General features: G+C 45.6%; 1 protein-coding gene across 1 annotated transcript in view; it reads left to right on the top strand.

Annotated features, from left to right (window-relative positions):
- The first annotated feature begins 2,310 nt into the window (after positions 1 to 2,310).
- Positions 2,311 to 16,682, top strand: part of LOC119844991 — a 19,702-nt gene continuing 5,330 nt past the window's right edge. Inside the window, exons 1-8 of the mRNA XM_038376621.2 lie at positions 2,311 to 2,820; positions 4,365 to 4,958; positions 6,199 to 6,269; positions 7,860 to 7,968; positions 10,391 to 10,521; positions 10,901 to 11,008; positions 11,969 to 12,087; positions 12,834 to 12,990. Coding sequence (XP_038232549.1) covers positions 2,489 to 2,820; positions 4,365 to 4,958; positions 6,199 to 6,269; positions 7,860 to 7,968; positions 10,391 to 10,521; positions 10,901 to 11,008; positions 11,969 to 12,087; positions 12,834 to 12,990 — 1,621 coding nt within the window. The 5' untranslated portion in view covers positions 2,311 to 2,488. The remainder of the gene's footprint in view (positions 2,821 to 4,364; positions 4,959 to 6,198; positions 6,270 to 7,859; positions 7,969 to 10,390; positions 10,522 to 10,900; positions 11,009 to 11,968; positions 12,088 to 12,833; positions 12,991 to 16,682) is intronic.

Raw genomic sequence — 16,682 nt, 5'->3', positions numbered from 1 at the left:
ATCAGGCTGTAGACCAGCCCTGGTTATAAATCATAGGGAGGAGGAGTGTGTATGTCCAGGGAGAGCAGCCCCTGAGGGGTAGGGCAATACCTGAGAAAGGTCAGGGGAACAGTGTCAAGGGGGCCCCCAGGGCAGTTGTGCCTGGGGGGAGGGTGTAAAGGGGAACAGTGCCGAGGGGTGTGCATGGCTGGGAAGAGGGACAATACCGGATGGAGGTCAGAGGAGCAGTAGTGGCAGGGGGGGAGCAGCACATCAATGGGGTGACTGGGGGAAGCAGTACTGAGGGGGTATCGGGGGAGAGCTGCAGTAATTGAGGGGGATTGGGGGGACAGCAGTAGTTGGGGGAGATCCCGGGGAGCTGTGCTAGGGGGGCATCCAGAGGAGCAGTGTTGGGGGGGGCAGCAGCACATGGGAGGGGGATGACTAGGGGCAAGCAGCACTGAGGGGGTGTCCGGGGGGGATCGGGGGGCTGTGCCAGCGGGGGGGTGTCCAGGGGAGCAGGGGCGGGGGTGACGCAGCACTGAGGGGGTGTCGGGGGGGATCGGGGGGCTGTGCCAGCGGGGGGGTGTCCAGGGGAGCAGGGGCGGGGGTGACGCAGCACTGAGGGGGTGCCGGGGGGGCAGCAGTCGCCGGGGGCATCGGGGGGCTGTGCCAGTGGGGGGGTGTCCAGGGGACTGGGGGAGGGGATGACTGGGGAGAAGCAGCACTGAGGGGGTGTCGGGGGGGCAGCAGTCGCCGGGGGGATCGGGGGGCTGTGCCGGCGGGGGGTGTCCAGGGGACTGGGGAGCAGGGGCGGGGGTGACAGCACTGAGGGGTGTCGGGGGGGCAGCAGTCGCCGGGGGCATCGGGGGCTGTGCCAGCGGGGGGGTGTCCAGGGGACGGGGGGAGGGGATGACTGGGGAGAAGCAGCACTGAGGGGTGTCGGGGGGGCAGCAGTAGATGGGGGGGAGCGGGGGGCTGTGCCGGCGGGGGGTGTCCAGGGGACTGGGGGAGGGGGGGGGGTGACACAGCACTGAGGGGGTGGGGGGGCAGCAGTAGATGGGGGGGAGCGGGGGGCTGTGCCGGCGGGGGGTGTCCAGGGGACTGGGGAGCAGGGGCGGGGGTGACACAGCACTGAGGGGGTGTCGGGGGGGCAGCAGTCGCCGGGGGGATCGGGGGGCTGTGCCGGCGGGGGGTGTCCAGGGGACTGGGGGAGCAGGGGCGGGGGTGACGCAGCACTGAGGGGGTGTCGGGGGGGCAGCAGTGGCCGGGGGCATCGGGGGGCTGTGCCAGCGGGGGTGTCCAGGGGACTGGGGAGGGGATGACTGGGGAGAAGCAGCACTGAGGGGTGTCGGGGGGGGCAGCAGTAGATGGGGGGGAGCGGGGGGCTGTGCCGGCGGGGGGTGTCCAGGGGACTGGGGAGCAGGGGCGGGGGTGACAGCACTGAGGGGGGGTCGGGGGGGCAGCAGTCGCCGGGGGCATCGGGGGGCTGTGCCAGCGGGGGGGTGTCCAGGGGACTGGGGGAGGGGATGACTGGGGAGAAGCAGCACTGAGGGGTGTCGGGGGGGCAGCAGTAGATGGGGGGGAGCGGGGGGCTGTGCCGGCGGGGGGTGTCCAGGGGACTGGGGAGCAGGGGCGGGGGTGACAGCACTGAGGGGGTGTCGGGGGGGCAGCAGTCGCCGGGGGCATCGGGGGGCTGTGCCGGCGGGGGGTGTCCAGGGGACTGGGGGAGCAGGGGCGGGGGTGACACAGCACTGAGGGGGTGTCGGGGGGGCAGCAGTAGCTGGGGGGGAGCGGGGGGCTGTGCCGGCGGGGGGTGTCCAGGGGACTGGGGGAGCAGGGGCGGGGGTGACGCAGCACTGAGGGGGTGTCGGGGGGGCAGCAGTAGCTGGGGGGGAGCGGGGGGCTGTGCCGGCGGGGGGTGTCCAGGGGACTGGGGGAGCAGGGGCGGGGGTGACGCAGCACTGAGGGGGTGCCGGGGGGGCAGCAGTAGCTGGGGGGGAGCGGGGGGCTGTGCCGGCGGGGGGTGTCCAGGGGACTGGGGGAGCAGGGGCGGGGGTGACGCAGCACTGAGGGGGTGTCGGGGGGCAGCAGTAGCTGGGGGGGAGCGGGGGGCTGTGCCGGCGGGGGGTGTCCAGGGGACTGGGGGAGCAGGGGCGGGGGTGACGCAGCACTGAGGGGGTGTCGGGGGGGCAGCAGTGGCCGGGGGGGGGTCCCGGGATCTCAATGAGGTGCCAGTCGGGGCTATTGGGGGGGAGGGGGGGCTCTCTGCCCCGCCCCCACCGCGGCCGGCCTCGGGCTCCTCCCGCCTCCGAGGGCAGGTCGGGGCTTCCGCTTCCGGCGGGGGCGGGGGCCGGGCGCTGCGGCGGAGGCGAGCGGGGCCGCGGCCCCGGGGAGCGGGAAGGGGAGCGGCCCGGAGGCGCCTCCTCCTGCCGCGGCCGGGCGGGCCCCGCGCCCGCGAGCCCCGTCGCTGCTGGGGGGGGGGCGCCCAGGGCCCCGCCCGCCTGGCATGAGAGGCGGCCCCCTGCGCCGGCCGCGGAAGGGGGAGCGCCCGGCTGCCGCAGGCGCCCGAGGCCCGAGGGGCCGCGGCCCGGCCATGGGGCGCAAGAAGAAGACGCTGCACGACTACGCGGCCGAGTTCACCGACCTGGGCGTCAAGCGGCACCTGCTGGAGCCCGGCGGGCCCGGGGAGAGCTCGGTGGTGGAGACCCTCTACTGCAAATCCTGCGAGCTGCCCATGCGGGTGCGGCGGGACCGCATCCTGGAGCACCTCTCCTCGGGCCGGCACTACCGCAACCGCCGGCTGGTCAAGCAGCACGGCCTCCGCGCGCCCCTGCTCCTGTGAGTCCCCCCCGCCAGCCCGGGCCCCCCCCAGGGAAAGCCCCCCCCCCCCCCGGGCGGAGCGGCCCGCTCAAAACGGGGCCTCCCGGGAGCGCCCCTCGCTGCCGCGTCCCGCCTCGCCTCGCCTCGCCTCGGGGTTGAGCCGTTTGTTCTCTTCCCCGGACGGTTACCCGGGGGGCTTGTCATGCTCCACGTGTTTCAGCGTCGAGCTCTCTTTCAGCGAGAGGTTATTCTTCATCCTAAAAAAAAAAAAAAAAAAGCTGACCTTTCTTTTCCCCCCCGACTGGTGCTAAAACTTCCTCTGAGTCCTTCCTGCGCATCACACACCCCTCCTGCGCCTAAACAGAGGGCAAAGTGTCTCTGATTTCCAGGAAGCAAGGGCAGTAGGGGTAGCTTTTGTATTTGTCCGCTTCGATTGTCCACTAGATGATCAGAATGGTCCCTTCTGACCTTAGCATCTATGATTCGGCTCAGTTTGTTTAAAACAGAAACGAACTCCAAACAAACAAACAAATCCCCTGGGTTTTGTAAAGCCTCCTAACACTTATAGAAATGTTTTTACTGCTAAGAAGGTAATTGTTTTTTTTAAACCTCCCCTTGCAGCCTTTGAAACCCAAACATTGCAGTACTAAGAACTTGGAAGTGAAAATGACTTAATTGATTTTCATGATCAAAGCGGAATAGTACAAAAATACACTCAGAAGTAAACTGTTTTTTAAAAAAAAAAAAAAAAAAAACCAACCACACTGTTGTTAATTCAAAGTAGTGTGGTAACAGGTGAGGAATTTTTCAGAGTTGGTAATGTGTATTTTAAGATGTGTATGTTGCCTGTTTTACTTAAAGTACACTGACTGGGAAACATATTGCAAATTTCTTGATTTTTATGGATTAAAAAGAAAGTAAAGCAAAAGCAAGTGTAAGTCGTCAAATGAACGTCATCCGTTTATTCTGATAACTTGTTTGAATAGCATGACTTAGGTTACTTCACAGAATACTAAAAAGTGCACTTGATATATTTTGTGAAAGTGTAGCTAATAGCTCACCATGAAGATGCTATTAAATCTTGCTATTAAATCTTGTTAAGAAGATGGGAGATACTATTTTCATTCTGTATAGCTAACTAAATTTAATTGCCAGATAGCATGTCAGTCAAATGATGGAATAAAACTTTAATACAGTTTTCAGAGTAGCAGCCGTGTTAGTCTGTATTCGCAAAAAAAAAGAGGAGGACTTGTGGCACCTTAGAGACTAACAAATTTATTTGAGCATAAGCTTTTCGTGAGCTACAGCTCACTTCATCATCCGATGAAGTGAGCTGTAGCTCACGAAAGCTTATGCTCAAATAAATTTGTTAGTCTCTAAGGTGCCACAAGTACTCCTCTTTTTTTTTTTTTTTTTTTTTAATACAGTTATGATCACACACCTAGAGACATCTGAAGCTCAGTAAAACTTCCTCAGCTTTCTCTTGTTGGAACAAAATCTTTGTATTTGAATAATCCTGAATTACAGCAGCTTCCTTAAGACTTTTGTCCCTTTTTATCTAGATCTGCAGGTTCAGACCTTGGTACCAGCCTTTCCATGCAACTTGACACTCCTTCCCTGCTTTCTCAGCCTTCATTTATTCTCTCAACCAATCCCTGCATCACCAGCACCGGCACCACCTATAGCATGGTACCATCTCCACCTTCCTACCACAAGTCCTTGATCCCTGTTCACCCCAGCGCCATCAGCTCCACAACCAGTGTCATGTCTGCCAGAGAAGACCAAACACCCTCTACCTCCACCAGTCACCCGTCAGCTTTCGCTGCCCTCCATATGAGAAATGCGCCTGTTCCCTCAAAACAGAGCATCCAAAGACTTGTTATTTCTGAGGCATCCAACAGTGTGGCTTCTGGAGGGTCAGTGGGACGGTATAGCAGTAGTGGGACTTCAGGAAGCAATATTGGTCTTGCCCTCTTTGGCGTGGGGCTTGGTAACAAAGCATTATTTCAAAGTTTAATGGAAGAAAATGGCTGCTGTTTGCTTTACATTGTGGAGGATCAGCTGCCAGATGTGGAACGTGCCTTCAGTACAGAATTCCTGGCCAACACCAGGGTGCTACGGCAGCAGGATGCCGACATAGTGCTCAATGATCAACGGTATAGTCGGTCAATAACTTCCATGCATGTTTCCTTATTAAGTAATTAAGGCTCTAAGAGATAAGTAGCACTATCAATCAGTGTTCTTACTTTGTCTTTGGAAAATTTTCCTGGAGTTAGGACACACTTGGGGAATCCTGCTCCTCTGACCTCAGTACCCTCAATATTACATTGTGAGATTGGAACGCTGTATTCCTTTCTCCAGCAGGTGGCAGCTATTGGTCTAGTTGAATTACTTTACTATTTACTAGACATCCTGAGGCTCGCACACATTCTAGGATCTCGCTGGGAAGCGTAGTTTAACTTACGTATATAGGGCTTCTGGATGGAGCTGTACAAACAAACGATCTGTCTCATCTCTGCGGATAGTTTTGTAAGGGATGATGCCTTTGGCCAAATTCCCTTCCTCGTGCTGTCATGTAGCATGTTGCCTGTCAGTTTCCCTGCTGGCTGCCACCCTTCCACCGCACAGTGCTTGGCTTATTTCAGTGGAGGTGCATGTGTAAAGCTCAAAGCACTCTGGGATCCTTCAAGATGAAGGGTACAGTGTAAACGTGCAATATTATGTTGTGTTTATATCGCTTTACTAAACATTCTGGAATGCTGATCTAGATTGCTAAAAACACGTTGGCTAAATAGAGTTCCTGTCAACTTTGAAATGAAAGCAATATTTCAGATTTCACACATCTTAAAAAGGGAACAGTGACTCTGAAAGATGTTACTTCACAGTAGAAATTCAAAGGTAAAAATGGGTTAAATTGTACTCACTGTACATTTTTCTGCAATTTGCTGTGTACATTTGTGTTTTAAGCCTTTCCCCATATGTTTTGATAAAATAGAGGGTTCAAACAGGTTTTGAAAGAAACCATTCTAAAGGTTTTTCTATCAAGCTGTGAACACATGCTCTTTATAACTGTACCATTTAAAAAAGTATCTAGGAGGCTACGGACCATGAATTAAGTCAGCATTCCATTTAAAAAACTCTACTAAATGTTGTAACCCAATCTGTTCTTGGTATTGTTGCCACAGATCTTATGTCCTTGCTGTTCTTAAAAAAATAACTTTCCCTGCTCATAATAGTATTGTCTCCTGGGAGTTGCTGGTTTCTTTCCCCACCCTCTTCCTGATGTGAGGAGCTTTTGTAATGTTCAAGAATCTTTTTCTCTCCTTAATTTTGACCACTGTTTGTTTCAGCAGAAATTTTGTCTCCTTCTAAGTATTTTTCTCTTAATTTCTGCAGTGTCTCTGGAGCCATTGTCTGTTCACCACCTGAAGCAGCCTCTGAAATTGTGATAGATGCTTTACGAGCAGGTAAGGGGAACTGAAGTAGATCTGCAGCAAATTCTTCTTTCATATATAACATGTTGCCTCATTGAATTGGGCCAACTATGTTTATAAAGCTACGTCCTTACTTGTTTGCTCCAGAGGAAACACCATTTGGGTAGAGACTCAGTAAACTCAAAAACTGACAGTCTACTAAAAAATGATTGGCTTTTGAAATCTCCTGGATCTCCTTATTGGATAATTGAGCTAAGACATGCTATTGGAGGCCCAATCTTGTGCTCCTGAAGTTGGTGGCAAAACTAATGACTTCATGAAAGCAGGATCAGGCCCAGTTTAAGTACTAAATTGGCTATTTAAAAAAAAAATTGTAATATTAAAAACACCCCAAACTGCTAATTTTCTGGTTTTCGTATATTTCTCCAGCTAAAGATCAGTCATATATTTGTTCTGAATGCTTGTTTAAATGAAAATTGTTCCAAGAATGAAATCCTTTTGTGGCTTTTACATATGATGATTAAAGAACATCTGCCCCAACAAAACTTTGCACTTATGATCCCTTTGTCTGGGAAGTCCATGTCAGAGCTGGAATTGAGGAATTTCTGGATCCCATTCTCAATCTCAGCCCTACACTCAGTCCACTAGAGCAGGGATCCACAATTCTTTATAGTATCAATCCATCTTAGTGGGGTAATTGTCTTGTGGACACCTCTGTTCCCATTTGCTGTCTCATGGCATAGTTGTGGCAAGTACATCGGGACATACATGGAAAAGTAACATTAGGAAAGTATTATTGCATTTAATCAACTGTAAATGGAGAAGAGAGCCAGCACCATGTAACAGGCCAGCTCTCTGGGGACTACCACCAATTGCTCAGTTGGTCAGTGGTGGTCCATAGACCATGGTTTAGTGCAGTGGTGCTCAAAACAAGTTGCCTCTTTTATCTTTATGCTAAAATGTCTCAACATTTTTATAAGTGGAAATCGTTTTTCTCTAGTGGCCTATAAACTGTACCTCTCTAGACACAAATTGAGCTTCCTGGTTAGTGAGGATGCATCTGTGTTAATGCCCTCCGAACAGGACTGACTTCAGTTTTATTTGTAAATTCCTTGTCTTAATTCAATAAGGCGCTCCCATCAGCATTTATATCAGGGGTTATTCTTCCTCTCCAGTGATTAAAATCACTTGCATTCTGCCTCTTTGTACCTTGCAGCTTCCCTTGAGGGATACACTGAGTGTCTAATTGCATAATTAGGAAGAACTTAGTCCACTGAAGACAATGACCCTAATGACTTATAATGTCAGCGGAGCTTGTATTGTGATGTTGTTCTGACTACAGGTAACAGATATGTCTGTTCAGAGAAACACAGCTAGGAATAAAAGAAAATCCAAGAAGATCAGAGTTTCATTATCTCTAAAAACAATCACTTCTTGAGGTTTGTAAATAGTAAATGGTAGCTGCTGTAGGTATAGAAAAATCATTCGGCAAAAACAATTTTTTCAGTTTTCTGAAACCTTGTCTCTGGAATGTGTTGACATGTATAGAACACTGCAGAATATATAATGTTCAGTGTGGATTATGTCCTGCCTTCAATTTTGTATTCTATGACATTTACATAGGGAAAGGCGTGTTTTGCGAGAAGCTACCCAGTTTAGATAGGCAGACAGCAGAGGCTTGTTTTGATGAAGCTGACAGATGTGGAAGACCATTGGTCTGTGGATTCTACAAGTAAGACCAGCATTTTTTTTGTTTTCAACAAGAAGCATAAATGTAAAGTAATGTTTCTATCTAATGAAACCTTCCTAAATTTTTATAGCTACTTAATAATTGTTTTAGAGAAATTTTGCTTAGAAGGTAGCTAAACAGAGAGCATGGTGGACTTGCTGCTTCAAAATTCATTGTTCACGCTTCATAGAGACAACAATCGAATCTTTTTATAATTGGCATAGGATTAAAATTAATTTATTCATCTACACTGGATTGGGTGCTAACAGAATTTGCATTACAGGTACCTAGGGTAAGATTTTCAAAAGCATCTAAGCATGTTCAGAAGTGACTTAGGCTCCTAAATCACTTAGGTGTTCTTGAAAATGTTATGCCAGATCTTTTTTGGAGGTGAGGAAAATGTACTGGTAACTAGAATTACTGAGCCATACTATGGATCAACTTTGTTAGTCTGTGGTTTCAGAAAAAAAAAAAACAAAGTGGGAATTTTTTTGTATGTATATACAGTCATCTAATTCAGCAGACATGGGTTTTGGTAAAAGTTAGACTACTTGAGATCTGCATTTGGCTGTTCTCAGCTGCAAAACTAAATACTTTGCAAAAATGTTGAGTCCAGTAAAAAACATTACAATATTAAGCCTTGTCTGTGAGGAGGAATTGTACTTTGTGACAATTTCTGCTTGTGTCTTGCACTTGTTTTCTTTCAAACCCTAGGAATGTGAAGAGCTTATTTGTTTGTCTGTTTTTGTTTTTTTTAATAACAACACTGACAATTCTGTTGCAGCAATCGAAAAACAAAATGAGAAGAAAGAAGTAAATAGGTTCTGTTTTTTAAAATATCACAGCATAATTTTCTATAAAAATCATGCAGAAGAGATTTTATATATTTTTAAAATTTACCTTTATTTTGATGGTCTTAAATATTTGTTACTGACTTGCTAGCTGTATCCTAAATCTTGTACTGACTGAAATATGCCAGCCCTTCTTCAGTGGACCAGACATAATTATAGGGTGTAAATAATAGAGTAGGCTTTGAAGTAGTAATCTTTTTTGTAAAGAATGTATTTAACACAAACTCTTTCTGAGCTACTACTGATGTAATTATGCCACTGTAATTTGGTGAAATTCACCTCTTTGCATGTAGACAGTATAGTACATATGTATTATTTAAATGTAAAGTTTTGAATACCTTAGGCTGACCTTCTGTATACAGGTGAATGTAGCTCATTATTCCTTTTAACACCTTTTGGAAGAAGTAGTATTTGTACATTCTAGGGTTGCATAATGGACATCAAAATGAAAGTCCTGCTTGTTTTCAGAATGGTTGATCCATTTAAATAGGAGTACACGTAGTAAATATTAAAAAGTGTTTTCTCCTTGTGATTGTATATATAGATCTTGGGGTTTGTCTACACTACAGGTTTTGTCGGCATAATTTTTGTGTCTCAGGAGTGTCAATAAGCCACTTATTGGTGACATAAGTTACACTGACCTAAGTGCTGGTGTGGACAGTGCTGTTGGCAGGAGAGCTTCTGCCACTGACATAGCTATTGCCTCTCACAGAGGTGATTTATTATGCCAACAATAAGGCTGTCTCTCATTGGCATAGAGTGTCTTCACCAGACACACTGCATTAAAGCGCTGCTGTAGTGCTTCTAGTGTAGACTAACCCTAAAACATAAATCACTGTAAATATGGGGAAAGTAGGTTAATTCTAATGTACTTCTGCTTTTTACAGTTCTGTAAATTCAGTAACTCCACTGAAGTCAAGGAAAGTGGCTCTGAGTTTACACTCAGAATTTGACCCAATGTGTTTAGTAACTGTGTGGATTATTTCCCTCCTTGCCTTCCCCCCAGCCTTGACCACTTACTGTTTTTTTTGTTGAAAATTGTTCATTTTAAGCAAAAATTGTCTGTATGCAAATTATATATAGATGGAAATATATTCCAACACAATATATAGTGTGATATTGCATTTTGGTTTGAGTGCTTCAGAGACAGTTGAGCCCAAGCCACAAGGTTGGATGTGAACTTCTCTAGAGTGGAGGTTTTTTTTGTTAAGACCTAATTGAATATAAAACCATAAAGGTATCTTTTTTAGCTATATATAACTTCCTGGACATTGCTCATCACTTTATTCATAGGGGCTTAATATCTTAGTTTATATTGTTGGTAAAGAGCTTTAAGGGCAATACTCATTCTGCTTATTGCCTGTAAGAACTTGTGAGGTTTTTTTTTTAAAGTCTCATAATTTGCTGGGCAATTGATCTTATCAGAAAAATTGGACTTTGAACCTTGTCTAAGTTGGAAGTTGTCTGAAGTCCAGACTCTTTTCCACCACCAAACATCTGACTGCATGTCAGTGGTGTAGATGACCTGTTCTGTACTGAACACTCACTGTTCCACATTGGCTGTCTCTCTGTAGGCGTTTTGATCCAGCCCTGCAGTTCTTGTATAAAAAAGTCCATGACAGCCAGGCACTGGGGAGGATTCATCGGATTTCGACAGTTAGCAGCATATATCCAGCAGCATCTCTTAGCTTCCTAAAAAAGTCAGGTACTGAGTAGCTTTCTTATAGAAGAAGAGGTTGGTTCTGTGAAGGGATAGCAATTTATCTTGCCACATATTTATATATGTGTGTGTGTGTGTGTGTGTGTGTGTGTGTGTGTGTGTGTGTGTGTGTGTGTGTGTGTGTGTGTGTGTGTGTGTGTGTGTGTATGTCCGTCCCGCAATGCATTATTCTGTTCCTTACGGCCAGGAATATTCCCTTTGACCCTAATGTTGATTGTGGACAAGTGAATATATCTGTATGTTCTTTGAAATAATATGTCTGGTGCTCTTACATTGGTTTTCATGCAGTATAGATATCTAGGTTTGCTCATAGGTTTTATAATGCTAAATCTTCCAGTGCCCATTTTTTCCCTCTTACTTCCAGGTGGGATTTTCTATAATGCTGCTGTACATGATATTGATATTATCAGTTTGTTACTGGGAGAAAGTGCACCCGATACAATATTTTCACTGGGACATGCATTCTGTGCAGGTAAAACTACATGGATTGGTGACATTGTATTGGATGTGTTGTTAGTTTCCTAGTAATTGCAGATTTCAGTGCTAGAAATTTGCAAATATGTGAAGGGGCATCTAATGTAGCTGTTCTCTCATGGATCTGTTTGAAAATTGAAATACAGAACAATTTCTAGAATGTTGGAATAGATTTGCAAACACTTCACTGAATTCTGTGGATTTCTCAGTGCTGCAAAACTATTATAGGAATATCAGTAATGCCGATTGTTGTGAATGTTGGTGATTTGTAAAAGGTTGCTAATATTACCATTTCCAGGGGGTTTCAAACAAAGCTTTGTGCTTAAAAATATCACTTTTTCAGTTCTTTGGTTAAACCTGACATAGATAAAGTTGATGATTTTCCTTTTTAATACTTCAGACCCCTTTATGGACCTGGTTTATATCAGACTGTTAAGCTATTAATCAGATTCTAACTGTTTTTAATGGAATGTTGGTTGCTGCCAGCAATCAGCTGCCATTGCTACAAGCGGCAATATAGACCATCTTAATGTGTGGTAGGGCACTGAATTGCCAGGAACAAAACCAATAAGTGACCATATAATGGAATGCGTAAGCCGCATACGGAAGGCTGCCTGATGTTATCTGTATTGTAACCACAAAGGCAAGTATGTTTCAAAGGCAAAAGGTTCTCCCTAAGGTAGGCCATGCTGTTTGTCTTGGAGAGTTCAGCCCCCAGTAACTACAGTAGAAGGTTCTCCAGAGTTTAGCAGTGCCGAAGAGTGGTGTGGAGGACTGTAGGCTGATTAGTGTAGGTGGCCATAAACATGTTCAGTATTTACTGTGCTTCCTGTTTTACTGTTTAAAGATGTTCTTTTCACCATAACGCCTCTTACAAAATAAGAGCAGTTTTGTGTACAAGAGACTTGCTGGTTTGCTTAATTTCCTAGTCTGAGTTAGTGCCTCTCTTGTCACTCAGATATGGCCTACTTGAAGGATGCAGACACTGTAGCAGTCAGCATGAAATTTCCTAGTGGAGCAATTGTTACTTTGGACGTCAGTCAGCACTGTACTAAAAGCTGTGATCAGAGACTAGAGGTGGGTTTTTTCAGATGAGTCTGTCATGATACTATGGGTATACGCACACTACACAGAACACTACTACTGCAGTAGAAGTAACAATTAATTGACTCTCGTGCTCTTCATTTAAAATAAACCTCCAGTTTTGTTAGCCAAATTCTGCCACTGGGTGTGCACATGATCATTTTTTGGAGTTACTGTGAGCTTCATATGGTCACCCAAGAGCAGAATTTGGCCCTGATAGTTTCTCAGCTGGTGCCTTGAGGCTTAAACTTTGTAGACAACCTATCTCCCCCCCCCCCTTTTTTTTTATGTAATGTTTTTATTGTGGACTCGGCAAGCCAAGAGGTAAATCGGAATCACAGATATAAATGGTACCAAGGGGGGAAAAAAGGTACAGATCTCTCATTATTGGAGCAAATCTTTTCTGCCTAAGTTCATGTTGGTTTATATTAGAGTGGCAAAAACATAAAGTTCTCTAAGCTGGATTTGGCGAGGGGAAATGTTTAAGCCTTAAAATAAAAGCAGCTTGTTTCATAACCAAGGGAGAGTGGATATACTGTGCAACTGTAACCCAGGCTAGTACAGCGTGTGCTTGTGTCCTCTGTAGTGACTGAGCAAGTAATTCTACCTGCTAGAGGAGTTACTCCTCAGGTGGTACAAGCCCATGGTTTATAGATTGTTTTAAGGCCAAAAGCATATTAATTTAAGGGTCTTTAATACATGTTTATGTGTATTTTTGTTTTTTTCCCCTCTTCTCCTAGGTTCATGGTTCTCAAGGAACATTACGGGTAGATAATCAGAATCCCTTGGGAATTACAGAACATGGAACGTCTGTGTCCATATATTCACAAACCCAGGCTGATCGGTACAAAGAAGCATACAGAGAACTCTTTAGACACTTTCTCAGAACCCTCAAAGGTTAGAAAAAATTGCAAACATATGCAATGTCCATTTATTTGTAAGAGTAATCTTAATTTCACTTTTGGATTTGCTTTTAACAAACGTTAGTCTTGAAAATTGTTCCAAAAGCGATGTCAATTTGGGGTTCATCTTGGAATCTCAGACTCCACAAGGAGATAAAATGAAGAAACTGGTGTTTATATGAACTCTAAACACCAGCCAGTCTGAACAGTTTGCAAAGTAAAACCTTGTTACCATTAAATAACTCTGAAATCTAGATGGTTGTTTTTAAAATTAGAATTGGCATTTCTGGTGGCAGCCAAATAAAATGCTAACTGATGACACTGGCAGTGAATGGGTCTAGTTCTGCCCTTGGATGTCTCACTGTGTCACATGTATATCTGAAGACAGAAGTTGGCCCTAAAGCTGTCAGATGGTAGAAAAAGAATGTAGATTTTCAATGTTTAATGCTTAGTGTTTAACTCGTTTAAGGTTTGCTGGTGGTTTAAAGCAGCATCCATGAGCTGGAAATTTGCTGACAGTACAGTTTTCATAGATTCGGAGGCCAGAAGAGATCATTGCGATCATCTAGTCTGACCTCCTGTATAACACAGGCCAGAGAACTTCCCAAAATAATTCCTAGAGCAGAGATATTTATTTTATTTTATTTTATTTTATTTTGTTGGGAGGTGGGAATCCAATCTTGATTTAAAAACTGTAAGTGATGGAGAATCTACCACAACCCGGGGTAAGTGGTTCCAATGGTTAATTACGTTCACTGTTAAAAATTTACACTTTATTTTCAGTCTGAATTTGTGTAGCTTCAGCTTCCAGCCATTGGATCATGATATACCTTTCTCTGCTAGATTGAAGAGCCCATTATTAAATATTAGTTCCCCATGATAGGTACTCAAACACCATAATCAAGTCACCCCTTAACTGTCCCTTTGTTATGCTAAATAGATTGAGCTCTTTGAGTCTGTGACTACAATGCATGTTTTCTAACCCTTTACTCATTCTCGTGGTTCTTTTCTGAACTCTCTAATTTATCAACATCCTTCTTGAATTGTGGGCACCAGAACTGGACACAGTATTCCAGCAGTGGTCGCACCAGTGCCAAGTATAGAGGAAAAATAACTACTCTACTTCTACTTGTGATTCACTTGTTTATGCATCCAGAGATCATGTTAGTCTTTTCACTGGGAACTCATGTTCAGCTGATTATCCACCACAACCTGCAAATCTTTTTTTCAAATTCACTGCTTCCCAGGATAGAGTTCCCCATTGTGCAAGTATGACCTACATTCTTTGTTCCTAGATGGGTACAATCACATTTTGTCATGTTAAAATGCATATTATTTGCTTGCATCCTGCTTACCAAGAGGTTTGGATCACTCTATATCAGTGACCTGTCCTCTTCATTATTTGCCACTTCCCCAGTTTTTGTGTCATCTGAAAACTTTATCTGCGATTTTTCTTTCAGGTCATTAATAAAAATGTTAAATAGTATAAGGCCAAGAACAGATCCTTGCGGGACTCCACTAAAATTACCAGTGATAATTCCCTGTTTACATTATATTTATGAAACCTATTAGTTAGATAGCTTTTATCCATGTAATTTGTGCCATATTAACTTTATATCATTCTCGTTTTTTAAATCAAAATGTCATCTGATACCAAGTCAAACATCTTACACAAATCTAAGTATATTACTTCAACAGTCTTACCTTTATCAACCAAACTTGTAGTCACATCAAAATAAGATATCAAGTTAGTTTGACAGGCTCTATTTTCTGTAAACCCATGTTGAATAGCATTAATTACATTGCCTTCCTTTAATTCTTTATTAATCAAGTCCTGTATCAGCTGCTCCATTATCTTGCCTGGGATCATTATCAGGCTGACAGGCCTGTAATTACCCGGGTCATCCTGTTTATCCTTTTGAAAATTTGGCACATTAGCTTTCGTCCAGTCTTCTGGAACTTCCCCAGTTCTCCAAGATTTACTGAAGATCAACATTATGGTCTAGATCAGTGCTTCTCAAACTTTTCCACTGGTGACCCCTTTCACATAGCAAGCTTGTGAGTGCGGCCCCCCCCCTTATAAATTAAAAACACATTATTTAACACCATTACAAACGCTGGAGGAAAAGAGGGGTTTGGGGTGGTGGCTGACAGCTCGCGATCCCCTCCGTAATAACCACGACCTCCTGAGGGGTCCCGACCCCCAGTTTGAGAACGCCTGGTCTAGATAATACTTAGCCCTGCCATGAGTGCAGGGAACTGGACTGGATGACCTCTCAAGGTCCCTTCCAGTTCTATGATTCTATGTTTAACAGTCCAGAGAGCTCCTCAGACAGCTCTTTGAAAACTCTTGGATTAAAGTTTGTTACCTGCACTGTTGTAGAGGCAACTAAAGAATTTCTTCTCTTCCTGTCCTTCAGTTCCTTGATTAATTTTGTTCTCGAAATCTCTATTTTGAGCTGAGTATGCCTGTCTTCCCCCTTTTTATCCTCCCTGTTTGTTTGTTTAACGCCCTTGACTACTCTAGCCAGCCCTGAGACGATTAGTCTCCCATCTACTGAGGTGAAGGCCATCCAAACTATACAGCCCCTTCACCACACAGAAGCAAAACCCACCACCCACCCACCACCACTTATTTAGCCAGCAATTCACTTCTAGAATTTTCTGTCTTCCTTTGCTTGTGGGGCAAGAAGGAACTCAGATAAGATAGCTTGGACATTCTGATTTTTACAGCATGCTTCAAGTTCCCTGAAGTAATCTACTGTTTGCAGTATGTCCTGCAACACTGTCATTAGTGACTATAGGATTCTTTCCCATGGACTTCAGAAGCCTATCCAACCTCAGAGTGACATCTCAAGTCTTGGCTCAGGGAAGGCAGCACCCGAGGGTGTTCGTCTGCCTGTCCCTTGTAGAATGTTCTTTCGATTCTTCTCAGTTCTGGATCGTCTGTCTTCCTTGGATGGTTGTAGAACTTTGTGAGCAAGCTTGATTTTCTTACAGATTGGGCCAGCCTGCCATCTACAGGTGTATCCCATACATCTCTCCGTTCCCTTGGACCAGCTGGAAGAGGTTTCTTCCACAGTTTCCACTCTGATGAATTGGTATCGATTGGAAATGTCTAGTGTGGAATTCCTCCAGGTCCTTTTCTCTATGGTAGCCACAGCCTGCCTACTCTTGGCTATCAATAGCCACATAGAATGCCAACATAATGTCTTGCCTCTTGTGGTTATGAACTGCCAGGCCTCCACTCTGACTTCCTCTCTCTCTCTCTGACTCCTTGGTGGCCATCTCCTTTCTTCCTTGAAGCTGGAGTACTGATGTTTCCTGAACCTTGCTGTCTAGGAATGCCTCAGCTTCTCTTATTCTCTGTAATGTGTCTATTTCCCCCTCCTGACTAAGAATCTTCTCCTTCAGCACAGTCACCAGCCTGCACTTCATGCACAGGAAGTCGCTTCTAGTTTTAGGCAGGAAAGAAAACATGGCACATCTGTTGCATGTCACCACTATGCTTGAAATCACTTGTAGAACTGAACCTGGAAGGTTCCTACACTCCCCTCTCTAAACTCCCTCTGAAATTCTCCTGTTAGCTGCCTCTGTTCATGGCTCTCAAGTTCATGTAATAAGTACTGTATAAAATGCCACATTTTAAACAAGCTGCTATTAATACCAAGATCCAAAACAACAGCT

The sequence above is a fragment of the Dermochelys coriacea genome, chromosome 18 (genome assembly GCF_009764565.3).
Source record: "Dermochelys coriacea isolate rDerCor1 chromosome 18, rDerCor1.pri.v4, whole genome shotgun sequence".
NCBI lineage: Eukaryota > Metazoa > Chordata > Testudines > Dermochelyidae > Dermochelys > Dermochelys coriacea.
Note: the sequence above shows the minus strand (reverse complement) of the source record. Positions and strands in the feature narration are given on the sequence as shown.